General features: G+C 39.2%; 1 protein-coding gene across 1 annotated transcript; it reads left to right on the top strand.

The window, feature by feature from the left end:
- Positions 1 to 251: 251 nt before the first annotated feature.
- On the top strand, positions 252 to 14,414 carry zfpl1 (zinc finger protein-like 1). Its single transcript, XM_061897908.1, has 8 exons — positions 252 to 443; positions 2,722 to 2,829; positions 2,905 to 3,016; positions 8,340 to 8,533; positions 13,019 to 13,097; positions 13,182 to 13,370; positions 13,476 to 13,593; positions 13,682 to 14,414. The coding sequence occupies exons 2-8, from the start codon at positions 2,728 to 2,730 to the stop codon at positions 13,866 to 13,868; spliced, it is 981 nt and encodes a 326-aa protein (XP_061753892.1). The 5' UTR covers positions 252 to 443; positions 2,722 to 2,727; the 3' UTR covers positions 13,869 to 14,414.
- Positions 14,415 to 15,924: the final 1,510 nt, after the last annotated feature.

The following is a 15,924-nucleotide window of genomic DNA, read 5'->3' as shown; positions in this document are numbered from 1 at the left end:
TGCTTTCACAGGCCCAAAACAAGTGGTTAACAGTCTCTGGATGCATGTTACAAAAGGTGCAGGTAACATCAATGTCCTTCTTGTACCTAACCATTACAGTCTTTACAGGGTAATAACGATGAATGATTTTAAAAGATATCTCTTTATGTCAAACATGAATATCTTTACAAAAGTTATCGTCTGCTACGTCATTTGACGTGGCGTTTACTCCGCGTCAATAGGTGGCGCCCGTGTCACGTGAGGCGACAGACAAGGAAGTAGACACAAGGCGGAAGAGACGTGGCACATAAACAGAGACAGGAAGAGAAGCAGCTCGCCACAAGTTTACTATTTAATGACATCTCCTGGAACCTTTGTACATGGGCTTTTTCCACCGCAGCGTGAATATTAACCGTACGACACTCCCTTGGGCCGCCGATACTTGATTAAACTCTGTGTTACAGGTAACATTGGACAATTTATTATTTAACAGTTGCTTTAACTCTACTCGCTAGCGTAGTAGCATGCTAACTGGACTGGACATTGACACACTGGAGTTGGCATATGTCTCGTAAGATTATCTGATAAACTACCTAAACTAAATGTCTTCACCTGGTTGAAGTTCATATTTGGAACGATAAGACTAAATATGGGGCTTCACGGTGGCAGAGGGGTTAGTGCGTCTGCCTCACAATACGAAGGGTTCAATCCCAGGCTCGGGATCTTTCTGTGTGGAGTTTGCATGTTCTCCCCGTGACTGCGTTGGTTCCCTCCGGGTACTCCGGCTTCCTCCCACCTCCAAAGACATGCACCTGGGGATAGGTTGATTGGCAACACTAAATTGGCCCTCGTGTGTGAATGTGAATGTGAGTGTGAATGTTGTCTATTTGTTTTGGCCCTGCGATGAGGTAGCGACTTGTCCAGGGTGTACGGCGCCTTCTGCCCGATTATAGCTGAGATAGGCGCCAGCGCCCCATGCCACGCCAAAAGGGAATAAGCGGTAGAAAATGGATGGATGGATGGAAGACTAAATATGGACATGCACTCCTCGGTGAAGCACTCAATGTTTGCAGTGTTAGGAAAACCTGCTGCTTATCAAGCAGAATCATTGATTTCATCATTGGGATACAATCATTACACTTACCGTGTTTACTATAAAAGGGTATACACCGTGACTTGTAAGGTTTATCATTAATCTCATTGTAATTATCAGCCCTCGAAATTTAACTTTTTAAGGTCAAGGCAAGACCATGAATGATTTTAACTGTTTAACTAACTGACGACACTCCATCACTGGGCCGATATATTTATCTTCCTTCTGAGCATGACAAATCTTCGCTAGCGAGAGAGGCAGGTGTTCTTGCTTGTTGATGTCTTTACACTGAGCAGAGAGAGCCATGGACCACACTGTGTTAGGATTTGGGTCCTCAATTGACTGTACTGAACGAGATGACATTTCCTCAGTACAGTCTCTAAATATTGTGTCAATATCCAATGGCATCCTCTAGAGTGTGTCGGCATCAACGTTTTCTTTTCCTGGCCGGTATCGAATGGTGAGGTGAAAATCCGCTAATTAACACAGTTTCCCAACTCATATGGAAATGGGGTTTGTAGATTGGCAACACAAAAATTGGCCCTAGTGTGTGAATGTGAGTGTGATTGTTGTCTGTCTATATGTGTTGACCCTGCGATGAGATGGAGACTTGTCCAGGGTGTACCCCGCCTTCCGCCAGAATGCAGCTGAGATAGGCTCCAGCACCCCCCGCAACTCCAAAAGGGATAAGCGTTAGAAGATGGATGGATGTGTTTTAAAGTAATACCTTTGTGATATTAAAAAAAAAACACACAAGTAATGTAAAAAAAAAATGGCGTTTACTTTTTGATATCAAAATAAAACACAAAGCAGTTTGGCTAATGAAGATAAAGTCTAATAAACAAGATGTGTTCTTCTCCAACGCCCCCTTCAGTACAACAGTTTGGCCAACAAGAACAAAAAACAGGAGTGACAGCATGTTTCCAAACCTCATTAACTCTCAGTCACATCAGCTGATGGACACTTTATTGTCAAAATGAAAGCAACACCATATAGTTTTTCTCCTTTGCTGTATACTTTTAGTGCAGGGACATGTGTCTCCAATATTGTCCACACCTGTCTCCATCTTACAGCACTGCGCTCTTAAACACACGGTGGGAAGCGAGGGAAAATGACTGTAGCGTCCCAGAAGAGTTGGGGCTGCAAGGAATTTTGAGTTTGAGTTTGAGCTGATAGCTACACACATTTTTCTGTGATATGAAAAATATTGAATACGACAGCTCCTTAAACGGCAGCTGCTCTTTTTTGCGTTTGTGTCTAAAAATCACAATCCTTATATAAGACAAGAACACGTTTTTTTTTTTTGTTTTTTTTTTATGCATTCCAACTTCTAAATAAACACTGACAATAAAGTCAGCTAACAATGGATTTTATGGGACTTACTCTATTCCAAAAATAGCCAAATGCAGTCATCATTGTTCTATAGACATGCTGAAATTATATATGTAATGTAGTAACAGGCACGTTTATGCAATAAACATGTAATATTTTGGTATTTTTCTCATTTTAAGCATGCATATTCATTTGAAAGCCGAAGTTTTAAAACACTTCATTGTGCTGGTCTTCATTCAATTGTGTACTGGGGTAACCTGGGTTGTACAACTTAATTTGTTCATAAAACTTGCTGTTTTTGTTTTTGTGCAACACAGGAGGCTATGGGGCTTTGCAAGTGTCCAAAGAGAAAGGTGACCAATCTGTTCTGTTTTGAGCATCGTGTAAATGTGTGTGAACATTGCCTAGTCTCCAACCACAACAAGGTCAGTGTGCAAGTAAATGTTTTTGCATCATACCAAATTTATGCAAATGATTAAAGTATGCTTTGCTCATTACAGTGCATTGTGCAATCATATCTGCAATGGCTTCAGGACAGTGACTATAACCCAAGCTGTCTTCTGTGCAATAATCCACTGATATCTGAAGACACAGTCCGGCTCATCTGTTATGGTAAGATTTTTATCCACTAGAATGTATTTACAGTATTATCAGTCACATTATTAGGACTGGGTAGAGTAATCAATTTGATTTATCATGGATCAATATTTAAAATTTTGCAATATCGATTCACAAGGCATGTTAAAAACGGATAGTCTTGTCACCCTATGCTAACATAAGCATTCAACAACAAGCCAACCGGGACAAAGAGTCTTGTAATATCACGTCGTACGTGACAAAACAACGACAGACGGAGACGAGGGAGACTTTAGTTTACAAATCTCCCCGCACAGAGCACTGATGTCAAGTGTGCCAGAAAAACCAAGCGCACAACTCTGGCCTTCACCTCTGTGCATTACACCCTGTCTGACGACTGTAACAAAATAAGAGTCCCAGAAGAATAGCATACATATTGACCATTATTATTTTGTACAAATGAACAATACCTTAATGCATTTTGCTGTGATATAATGTTGGCAAATTAGATTCCTAATTAAAAATATTTTTTTGTTGTTTTTGTTGACGTTGGCAAACTCAGGCAATAATTTCCTTGACGGAGGAGGACTTTGAGGGCAAAAACCAAAGGATTTGTATGAGTATTAGATAATGTTTTTTGCCTTTGTTTAATTATTGTGTATTATTGACTAGAGGTGGGAATCTTTGGGCTCCTCACAATTCGTTTCCGATTACAAATCAGGAGCTACAATTCTATTAAGAATCGATTGATAATGCATCTTCTAGAGTTTCCTTTGTTTAATTATTGTGTATTATTGACTAGAGGTGGGAATCTTTGGGCTCCTCACAATTTGTTTCAATTACAAATCAGGAGCTACAATTGTTTTAAAAATCAATTGATAATGCATCTTCTAGGGTTGTCCCGATCCGATACTTGGATCGGATCGGCCGCTGATATTTGCCAAAAAATGCGTATCGGCAAGACATGGGAAAATGCCGATCCAGATCCGTTTTTTTTTTTTAATCCGGTCCGTGTTTTCCAGCGCACCGATTTAAATAATATATTCCACTTTTCTGCTGCTCCCTACGCTCCGTTACGCATTTTCCAGCACACCGTCAACACATCCACAGGTCCGTGTCCTAACCGTTAAGACGGCCGTGTGAATTAAAAGTTACGGTAAAATTATTCCCCACCCAACCCCGCCAGAAGGCGGTTTACACCCTGGACAAGTCGCCACCTCATCACAGGGCCAACACAGACAGACAACATTCACATTCACAGACCAGGGCCAATTTAGTGTTGCCAATCAACCTCTTCACTCTCTTTCCGCCTCGTAATTTTTCAGTACCTCTTTTATAAAGAGTGTTTTAAACTTAATCATGCTAGAACACATTTTTAACTTGTCCCCTAAGTTGTTTCACAGAATGACTCCACGCACTGAAATGCACATTGATTTTAAAGTTCTAAATTTAGGCAAATATAATTTGTTGTTTCCTCTTAAACTGTAACTATGGTGATCATCTCTATCATGGAATAGGTTCTGTATATTGGATGGTAGAGAGTTTTGGGGTGCCCTAAACATAATTTGGGAAGTTTTAAAGTTGATCACATCGTTCAGTTTAAGTTGCTTTAAGTCCATAAATAGTGGATTTGAATGACGTCTGTAGTGAACATTGGACACAATCCTAATGCCCTTTTTCTGCTGAGTGACTAAAGGCTGTAGATGTGATTTATAACAATTTCCCCAGACTTCAACACAATAGTTTAAATATGACATAATAAATAAATGACACAATAAAAGCAGAGCATTGGTGTTTAATAGACGACATGATCTCCTCATCATTCCAACACATTTAGCAACTTTTGTCCTCAGGTAACTTATATGAGGCTTCCATGAGATATTTTCATCTATTACCACTCCTAAGAAAGAATTTTGTTGAACATATTCTATTGGTGTATCATCAATAACAATCCTGATCGGTATATTACTTTTGCAATTGCTAAAGAGCATTATTTTGGTCTTCTTTAAATTCAAAGCAAATTTGTTTGTATTAAACCAAGTTTTTAACTTTATCATCTCCTCAGTTACAGAAGTCAGAAGTTGCTTCACGTCGTCACCAGCACATGTAGTGGTTGTATCGTCAGCAAAGAGGATGAATTTCAGCATTGTTGATACTTGACATATTTCGTTGATATATATAATAAATAGTGTGGGTCCCGGTATCGACCCCTGGGGGACTCCACAGGTTATGTCAATGATTGTAGATTGATGTTGGTCCATCTGAACAATCTGCTGTCTCTCATTTAAGTAGTTCTTTAGCCATTTCCCTGCCAATCCCCTTATGCCGTAGTTTTCCTGTTTATCTACCAAAATCTGGTGGTCAATGGTATCGAAAGCTTTTTGCAGGTCAGTAAAAATTCCTTTAACAAATTTGTTCTTCTCCATACCATTAGTAATGTTCTCTATTACAAACCCCGTTTCCATATGAGTTGGGAAATTGTGTTGGATGTAAATATAAACAGAATACAATGATTTGCAAATCCTTTTCAACCTGTATTCAGTTGAATGCACTACAAAGACAAGATATTTGATGTTCAAACTCATTAACTTTGTTTTTTTTTTGCAAATAATATTTAACTTAAAATTTCATGGCTGCAACATGTGCTAAAGTAGTTGGGAAAGGGTATGTTCACCACTGTGTTACATTACCTTTTCTTTTAACAACACTCAATAAACGTTTGGGAACTGAGGAAACTAATTGTTGAAGCTTTGAAAGTGCAATTCTTTCCCATTCTTGTTTTATGTAGAGCTTCAGTCATTCGACAGTCCGGGGATTCCGCTGTTGTATTTTACGCTTCATAATGCGGCACACATTTTTGATGGGAGGCAGGTCTTGACTGCAGGCGGGCCAGGAAAGTACCCACACTCTTTTACTACGACACCACACTGTTGTAACATGTGGCTTGGCATTGTCTTGCTGAAATAAGCAGGGGTGTCCATGATAACCTTGCTTGGATGACAACATATGTTGCTCCAAAACCTGTATGGACCATTCAGCATTAATGGTGCCTTCACAGATGTGTAAGTTACCCATGCATTGGGCACTAATACACCCCCATGCCATCACAGATGCTGGCTTTTGAACTTCGCACCTATAACAGTCTGGATGGTTATTTTCCTCTTTGTTCCGGAGGACACCACGTCCACAGTTTCCAAATATAATTTGAAATGTGGACTCGTCAGCCCACAGAACACTTTTCCACTTTGCATCAGTCCATCTTAGTTGAGCTCGGGCCCAGAGAAGCCAGTGTCGTTCGTTGGTGTTATTGATAAATGGGGTTTGCTTTGCATAGCAGAGTTTTAACTTGCACTTACAGATGTAGCAACCAACTGTAGTTACTGACAGTGGGTTTATGAAGTGTTCCTGAGGCCATGTGGTGATATCCTTTACACACTGATGTCTGTTTTTGATGTAGTACCGCCTGAGGGATCAATGGTCCGTAAAATCATTGCTTACGTGCAGTGATTTCTCTAGACACTCTGAACCTTTTGATGATTTTACTGACCGTAGATGGTAAAATCCCTAAATTCCATGCAACAGCTCGTTGAGAAATGTTGTTCTAAAACTGTTCGACGATTTGCTTACAAATTGGTGACCCTTGCCCCTTTCTTGTTTGTGAATTACTTAGCATTGCATGGAAGCTGCTTTTATACCCAATCATGGCACCCACCTGTTCCCAATTAGCCTGCACACCTGTGGGTTGTTCCAAATAAGGGTTTGATGAGCATTTTTTAACTTTATCAGTATTTATTGCCACCTTTCCCAACTTCTTTGTCACGTGTTGCTGGCATCAAATTCTAAAGTTAATGATTATTTGCAAAAAAAAAAAGTTTATCTGTTTGAACATCAAGTATGTTGTCTTTGTAGCATATTCAACTTAATATGGGTTGAAATGATTTGCAAATCATTGTATTACGTTGTCTCTCTATCTGTGTTGGCCCTGCGATGAGGTGGCGACTTGTCCAGGGTGTACCCTGCCTTCCGCCCGATTGTAGCTGAGATAGGCGCCAGCGCCCCCCGCGACCCCGAAAGGGAATAAGCGGTAGAAAATGAATGGATGGATGTATTACGTTTATATTTACAGTACATCTAACACAATTTCCGAACTCATATGGAAACGGGGTTTGTCTCCAGATTTGAAGATGGGAATGACTTTTGAGAGTTTAATTTGTGAAGGAAATTGTCCAAGTCGAAAAGATAAATTGCAGATGTGTGTGAATGGTTTGAGGATTTCTTCCGCTACTTTCCGGACTGTCCTCATGTCGAGGTGATAAATGTCACATGATGTTTTGTTCTTGCTTTTTCAGATTAACCTCTCAGACTTTTGACAGTCGGAGTTAGGAACATCGAATAGGGATTTTTTAAAATAAATTCCATGGGCTGTTCATTATTAATTGGGATATTTTTTGCCAGCTTAGGCCCAATATTAACAAAAAACATATTGAAGCCGTCAGCAATTATTATCATCTTCTTTTTCTTCAACATGAATCTGACAACTAAGTAGGGTAAACAACTTTAAACTTTAATACATGCTCGGATAGGCCAGTATCGGTATCGGATCGGAAGTGCAAAACCCTGGATGGGGACATCCCCAGCATCTTCTATTTAAATATATTGATGCAGTTGTACATTTATTTTTGTTTCACTTAATAAGCGTTTATTACTTCCAACTTATAAAAAAAACAATTTGGAACGACAAACGGTTAAATTAATTCACACATTTATTAAACTAATAAAAATGTGTCCAAAACTGGACTATACGTGTTTTAATAAATAATAATAATATATATGATAATAACATATCATATAATATATTATAATAAAGGAGCTGGTCGGAGATCTTGGTGAGGTGGGTCGCTGCAGTCAACCAAATTTTACAACTGTCTTCATTACTTTATAATAAACAAATCAATAATCGATTATTGATGTTTTGATTCTGTATAATCGGCCATGTCCAAATAGTGATCCATCTAAAAATCGATTTCCCCCACCTTTACTATTGACCTGTTTTGCACAAACAAATTATGTAACAAAAAAGAATAAATAACTAGTTTGGCATTGTGTTGATATTGTTGAACTGCCAATAGCACTCGGCATGAATATATTAAAACATTTACATTTAATACATCTGATCGGTATTGGCCGATCTCATTTATGAGTGATTAGAATCAACAACTCTGATTGGATCATGTCTCACTATTACTCATTTATAGGTATGTGTTTACGTTGTATAAGAGTGTGCATTAAAAGCCAAGTTATATGCATTGTTTCATCAGTACTTCATCACTGTTGCATTGGTTTTCCCCTCCTTCCACAGATGTATTTCACTGGTCCTGTCTCAATGACTTAGCAACACGCCTGCCTCTCCATACGGCTCCAGCGGGATACCAGTGTCCCAGCTGTCAGGGTCCAGTGTTTCCCCCCTCCAACCTGGCCAGCCCAGTTGCTGATGTGCTTAAAGAGCAGCTGTCATCAGTTAACTGGGCTAGAGCAGGTTTAGGGCTGCCACTGGTAAGGTCTTTTTATTATTCCGTAGTACAAATATGTTAACATTAAGGATTTAATCAATTCAGAGCAGTGATTCCAAGTGCTTGGATCAAAAACATAACTAAGATAACTAAAGTTTACTTTTGACAGCATCAGAGCAGTAATCAATTTGCACTGTTTTTTTAACAGTGATTGTAGATTGCAGTCTCGTAAAACTGCACTGAATCCTATCGACTACTACTAATTGTTTCCACTTATTGTAAAATAAATTTAAGCATCAGTTTGATCCAATATATCCAATTAAAACTATATTAGGAAAGACTTAGACCTCACTCATTATTTGATCATTTCAATCAAACCTTAGTATAATTATCTTTGTAAAGGTGGACTAAAAATACAATTTGTATTGGTTTTTATGATTGTGCGGGTGTACCTAATGAAATGGCCAAAAAGGACAACCTTGCTTCTCCGGTTTTCATTCCCTTCCAAAAGATCCAATAAAAATGAAATTGTTCCGCAATAGAAGCAATTATTGCCTTAAAAATAGTGTAAATCTGGCCATGCAGAAAACAATGCAAAATACATATAAATGACAAATGAAATGGATAAATGAACATTTAAAATTACTTTTAAATTTATTAAAGACTCTTAAGAGTCTTGCAAAAACAATAAAGGCCTTCTTCAGAATTTGCCAGAACTTTTCTCTTAGTTCAATAGTTTCTCACCTTCTTAATCAAAGTGCTGGCACTTTGATCAAAAATAGTTTTTTATAATGATAAATGCAAAATATATCATATTTCTAAAAATAAGTTGCAGGGTGAAATATTTGAGGCTGGATATGTCAACATTAATTATGATACAGTATACTAGTAGACAAAACATTGTTTTTAAGGTGCCCAGTGAGCTAGAATATGAGAGAAAGCAGTTGGAACTTTGAGTTTAAGTTCACGAAAGCCTTTTATTTATAAATGCCATGTTGTACTTAACTGCCCAAGATCATTTTCCCTGCATTTCAGCATTTTAATGGCAGCTTAACTACAAAACCTGTTTCCATATGAGTTGGGAAATTGTGTTAGATGTAAATATAAATGGAATACAATGATTTGCAAATCCTCTTCAACCCATATTCAATTGAATGCACTACAAAGACAAGATATTTGATGTTCAAACTCATAAAGTATTTGTTTTTGCAAATAATAATTAACTTTGAATTTCATGGCTGCAACACGTGCCAAAGTAGTTGGGAAAGGGCATGTTCACCACTGTGTTACATCACCTTTTATTTTAACAACACTCAATAAACGTTTGGGAACTGAGGAAAGTAATTGTTGAAGCTTTGAAAGTGGAATTCTTTCCCATTCTTGTTTTATGTAGAACTTCAGTCGTTCAACAGTCTGGGGTCTCAGCTATCGTATTTTACGCTTCATAATGCGCCACACATTTTCGATGGGAGACATGTCTGGACTGCAGGCGGGCCAGGAAAGTACCCGCACTCTTTTACTACGAAGCCACGCTGTTGTAACACGTGGTTTGGCATTGTCTTGCTGAAATAAGCAGGGGCGTCCATGGTAACGTTGCTCGGATGACAGCATATGTTGCTCCAAACCCTGAATGGACCATTCAGCATTAATGGTGCCTTCACAGATGTGTAACTTACCCATTCCTTGGGCAATAATGCACCCCCATTCCATCACAGATGCTGGCTTTTGAACTTTGCGCCTATAACAATCCGGATGGTTATTTTCCTCTTTGTTCCGGAGGACACCACGTCCACAGTTTCCAAATATAATTTGATATGTGGACTCGTCAGACCACAGAACACCTTTTCCACTTTGCATCAGTCCATCTTACATGAGCTCGGGCCCAACGAAGCCAGTGGCGTTCCTGGGTGTTGTTGATAAATGGGTTTGCTTTGCAAAGCAGAGTTTAAACTTGCACTTACAGATGTAGCGACCAACTGTAGTTACTGACAGTGGTTTTATGAAGTGTTACTGAGCCCACGTGGTGATATCCTATACACACTGATGTCGGTTTTTGATGCAGTACCGCCTGAGGGATCAAAAGTCCGTAATATCATCGCTTACGTGCAGTGATTTCTCATCAATCAATCAATCAATGTTTATTTATATAGCCCCAAATCACAAATATCTCAAAGGACTGCACAAATCATTACGACTATAACATCCTCGGAAGAACCCACAAAAGGGCCAGTGACAATGCTGACTATGAGAAACCTTGGAGAGGACCTCAGATGTGGGCAACCCCCCCCCTCTAGGGGACTGAAAGCAATGGATGTCGAGCGGGTCTAACATGATACTGTGAAAGTTCAATCCATAGTGGCTCCAACACAGCCGTGAGAGTTCAGTTCAAGCGGATCCAAGACAGCAGCGAGAGGCCCGTCCACAAGAGACCATCTCAAGCAGAGGCGGATCAGCAGTGTAGCGATGTCCCCAACCGATACAGGCGAGCGGTCCATCCTGGGTCCCGACGAGCGGTCCATCCTGGGTCCCGACGAGCGGTCCATCCTGGGTCTCGACTCTGGACAGCCAGTACTTCATCCATGGTCATCGGACCGGACCCCCTCCACAAGGGAAGGGGGGACATAGGAGAAAGAAAAGAAGCGGCAGATCAACTGGTCTAAAAAGGAGGTCTATTTAAAGGCTAGAGTATACAGATGAGTTTTAAGGTGAGACTTAAATGCTTCTACTGAGGACGCATCTCGAACTGTTACCGGGAGGGCATTCCAGAGTACTGGAGCCCGAACGGAAAACGCTCTATAGCCCGCAGACTTTTTTTGGGCTCTAGGAATCACTAATAAGCCGGAGTCTTTTGAACGCAGATTTCTTGCCGGGACATATGGTACAATACAATCGGCAAGATAGGCTGGAGCTAGACCGTGTAGTATTTTATACGTAATTAGTAAAACCTTAAAATCACATCTTAAGTGCACAGGAAGCCAGTGCAGGTGAGCCAGTACAGGCGTAATGTGATCAAACTTTCTTGTTCTTCTCAACAGTCTAGCAGCCGCATTTTGTACCAACTGTAATCTTTTAATGCTAGACATGGGGAGACCCGAAAATAATACGTTAGAGTAATCGAGACGAGACGTAACAAACGCATGGATAATGATCTCGGCGTCTTTAGTGGACAAAATGGAGCGAATTTTAGCGATATTACGGAGATGAAAGAAGGCCGTTTTAGTAACGCTTTTAATGTGTGACTCAAAGGAGAGAGTTGGGTCGAAGGTAATACCCAGATTTTTTACCGAGTCACCTTGATTTATTATTTGGTTGTCAAATGTTAAAGTTGTATTATTAAATAGAGGTCGGTGTCTAGCAGGACCGATAATCAGTATTTCCGTTTTGGCGTTAAGTTGCAAAAAGTTAGCGGACATCCATTGTTTAATTTCATTAAGACACACTTCCAACTGACTACAGTCCGGCGTGTTGGTCAGCTTTAGGGGCATGTAGAGTTGGGTGTCAGATTCTCTGAACCTTTTGATGATTTTACGGACCGTAGATGGTAAAATCCCTAAATTCCTTGCAATAGCTCGTTGAGAAATATTGTTCTAAAGCTATTCGACAATTTGCTTACAAATTGGTGACCCTTGCCCCATCCTTGTTTGTGAATTACTTGGCATTTCTTGGAAGCTGCTTTTATACCCAATCCCAACTAGCTTGCACCCCTGTGGGATACTCCAAATAAGTGTTTGATGAGCATTTCTTAACTTTATCAGTATTTATTGCCACATTTCCCAACATCTTTGTACTGTGTTGCTGGCATCAAATTCTAAAGTTATTGATTATTTGCAACAAAAAAAATGTTCATCAGTTTGAACATCAAATATGTTGTCTTTGTAGCATATTCAACTGAATATGGGTTGAAAATGATTTGCAAATCATTGTTATCCGTTTATATTTACATCTAACACAATTTCCCAACTCATATGGAAACGGGGTTTGTAATTAACGCTCATCAAAGTTCAGATAATTATGCTCACGATTTTCTGGCACCATTTTGTGGTTAGGGGCACAATTACACAAATTACACTTGCCTGTTGTTTTTCAATAGGCAAGAATAACATTAATTCTGTTTTCATTGAGAGAGCAAATAAATATACCAGGATTAGTGTGTGTTAAACAATAGCAGTTCTAAAGGGAGTCATTGAGGCTGAAAGAAGTCATAGGAGAAGGCGTGTATACTTTAGGTTTATATCTTATTCTATACAAAGCTGCAATCAAAAGCACAAAGCACTTTTATTTTTTTTATTTTTTTAAATGTGACGAACTCCCTGGTGAAATTTCATACCGCGAGTCTTCAAATAGCATATCACATAAACACATGTAATTCCTGTTTTGGGTCTTAGAGGTGCACAAAGGTTGAAAAAGCACAGGCTAGTCTTTGGTTACTAGATTACAAGAAATGATATGGACTAACTAAACTGAATCATGCGAAAGCTGAAGTACCACTGTATATATGTTTTTATGAAATAACATTTTTGACTTTTAGATTGACGAGCCAGTTGGCATCTTGGAAGAGGCCACAGCCAATGATGTCACAGACTACACAGACTGGTCAGCATTCGATGGTGGGTCTACTTGTTTGCACAAATTATTGTTTTAATTTAGTTGTTTAAATCATAGTTTTCAAACCTTTGTCTTTGATGTCGCAGCACAACAACAAAGTCACCTTTACCACAGCCACTCCTACAATGCCAGCCTCAGCCAAGCACCAAATGCGTCACCTCCAGTGGAAGAAAACTTCGGGTCTCCTCATAAGAATGCTGATCCAAATATGCAGGATCAGTCTGTGGTAAACTTTCCTGCAACGACGACATGTGACACAATTACTATTCACGCAGGTAAAGAAGTGGAAAACTCACAAGTATCCATAACTATTTTAGCTTTGTCTGCATTAATTGCACTTTTTTAAAGAGAATAAATGCAATCAAATGCTGTTCTTCCAGGCTCATCACCAAGAAAGATCTACGACACGCGAGACGGCAGCTCTGTCACACAGATGGACTTTGACGATGACAAGTACAGACGACGACCAGCATTAAGCTGGTTTGCTCAAATTCTCAAGTTCGTATTAGACATTTCTCCATTGTTATTTTATTATAATATAAGTAAAATCAACTCTTGATGGATTTTTTATTTTAAATTGCTTTAGGAACCGCTCAGGGGCTAAGCGGAGATCTTTCTCCTGGAAGCAGCGAGTCTTCATGCTGCTTCTGGTTGGAGTGCTAGGATTCTTCACATTGATCATCATAATGGCCAAACTTGGTCGTGCCTCAGCGAGTTCAGACCCAAATTTAGATCCTCTATTAAACCCCCATATCCGTGTGGGCAAAAACTGAAATATTACTCTCCCCACATCTGTTGCACAACAGCGTGTGTAGAAAAACCGAGGTGGGGTACTGTAGTACAAGATTTGACCACCAGAGTGAGCCATTTACTAACCTGGAATTGTAAAATTGGGTTAATCCTAATCTATTTTCTCGTCAGCACTAACAAATCTTCCCTGTAAAGACAAGAAAAGCTGAATACGGGAATACTAACGGGAATAATATTTATTTATTTTGAGTTAATCCAACCTTCCTTTGGATGTATATATTTTTTGTAATGTAAATTAAATATTCCCCCCATTAGAAAAACTAATTGCATAAGTGCATCAGAACTGGAGTTTTAAACACACAACTAAATAATTTTGTGTGTGTTATCGGGTTTTATTTACTTTTGGAATTTAGTGCTTTTAAATACTTTATATGCTGCTGTTTGAGGGTTGGTTTTAGGTTGTGGAATAAATCTGCAGCAGTACATAATCACTGATTTGAGTCTGTTGTATCACCTGATCAACCTATTGAGTGTTCTGTACAATAAATTGGGCTGTCGGGGAAAATTTATTTTGCATGATTCATCAGACTCTTAAACAACATAAATTGTGTGCTTATTTAGTGCATACAGTATTTAGTAGTAATGCAGACAAAATGCTAAAATATAAGTATTTTGGCAACTTTCTGCCAGTTATTACAAACAGCTGTGCTATTCAAGTAAAGAATAAAAAATACTTGTTTAAAAAAGTATTTTGTATATTGTAGACCTTTTGTCAGGTTAAAACTGCTGTTATGTTACGATTAGAGTCGCATGGCTGTCATTGCATCCGTCCAATAACATGCACCTGGGGATAGGTTGATTGGCAACACTAAATTGGCCCTAGTGTGTGAATGTTGTCTGTCTATCTGTGTTGGCCCTGCGATGAGGTGGCGACTTGTCCAGGGTGTACACCGCCTTCCGCCCAAATGCAGCTGAGATAGGCGCCAGCACCTCCCACGACCCCTAAAGGGACAAGCGGTAGAAAATGGATTGATGGATGGACAATTTTCCTACTGATCTCTACTGTGGGTGGCCCCGTGCCGTGGGTATACACGTGTGGAAGGGGCAGCCATTAAAGCCAATCAAAGCAATGTTTCTTCCTTCTGGCTGGTAACGTTAGCTACAGTAGTTAGTGATGGTTAGTGTTATATATATATATATATATATATATATATATATATATATATTTGTTTGGAAAAATAACTGAGCAAGTTGCGAACAGTTAATAAAAAGGTGACCTGGGCCAGACTGTGTCAAAAGAGGTGTGGGCAGTGACCTGGACTCTTTATGAGACATTTATGACAGACATCATGTTGACGTGGTACAGTAGAGTACAATATGTGCATTACATGCAGCATCCCCTGGCCTCACTCACCATGCTTTTATTCAATATTCTGCAGATTATGCATAATATCTACTTAGTTAGTAATGGTAAAGTTTATTTTGAACACGCGTACACGGTTATATTACATTTTAGAGTTTTACAATCCAACAAGTCCAAAAGGGGTTTACCATAGGAAGAAGCAGCGTTTATTTTATTCTAAACCATCTCCATGTCCCAGCAATTACCGATAGTTTAACTTACTGTGTTAATATCTTCCAGATTATCATGTTTTTATTTATAAAAAAGGAAAGTATAAAGATAATTAAAAACAATATTTGTAGAATATAATATAACTATTTAAATAGGGACAATACAGTTTACCGTAGTTCCCAAACAATAAATGCAACGTGTGCTGTACTTAAAGTTTATATCCATTAATCATTTCCAACTCTCATCCCTAAATTTAAAGTACCAATGGTTGTCACACACACTATGTTTGGTGAAATTATTCACTGCATTTGACCCATTACCCTTGATCACCCACTAGGAGGTTAGGGGAGCAGTGGGCAGCAGCCACGCCCGCTAATCATTTTTGGTGATCTAACCCCCAATCTTGATGCTGAGTGCCAAGCAGGGAGGTAATGGGTCCCATTTGTATAGTCCTTGGTATGACTCGGCCGGGGTTTGAACTCACGACCTACCGATCTCAGGGCGGA

The sequence above is a fragment of the Nerophis ophidion genome, linkage group LG04, assembly GCF_033978795.1.
Source record: "Nerophis ophidion isolate RoL-2023_Sa linkage group LG04, RoL_Noph_v1.0, whole genome shotgun sequence".
Classification (NCBI taxonomy): Eukaryota; Metazoa; Chordata; class Actinopteri; order Syngnathiformes; family Syngnathidae; genus Nerophis; species Nerophis ophidion.
This window is presented reverse-complemented; position numbering and strand designations above follow the sequence as displayed.

What these genes read in the sequence shown, in the direction of transcription:
- zfpl1 (XM_061897908.1), top strand. Translation starts at nt 2,728, where the DNA reads ATGGGGCTTTGCAAGTGTCCAAAGAGAAAGGTGACCAATCTGTTCTGT. An exon ending in TAGTCTCCAACCACAACAAG is followed by an intron (nt 2,830 to 2,904) that starts GTCAGTGTGCAA and finishes TGCTCATTACAG; the next exon opens with TGCATTGTGCAATCATATCT. An exon ending in CAGGTTTAGGGCTGCCACTG is followed by an intron (nt 8,534 to 13,018) that starts GTAAGGTCTTTT and finishes TTTGACTTTTAG; the next exon opens with ATTGACGAGCCAGTTGGCAT.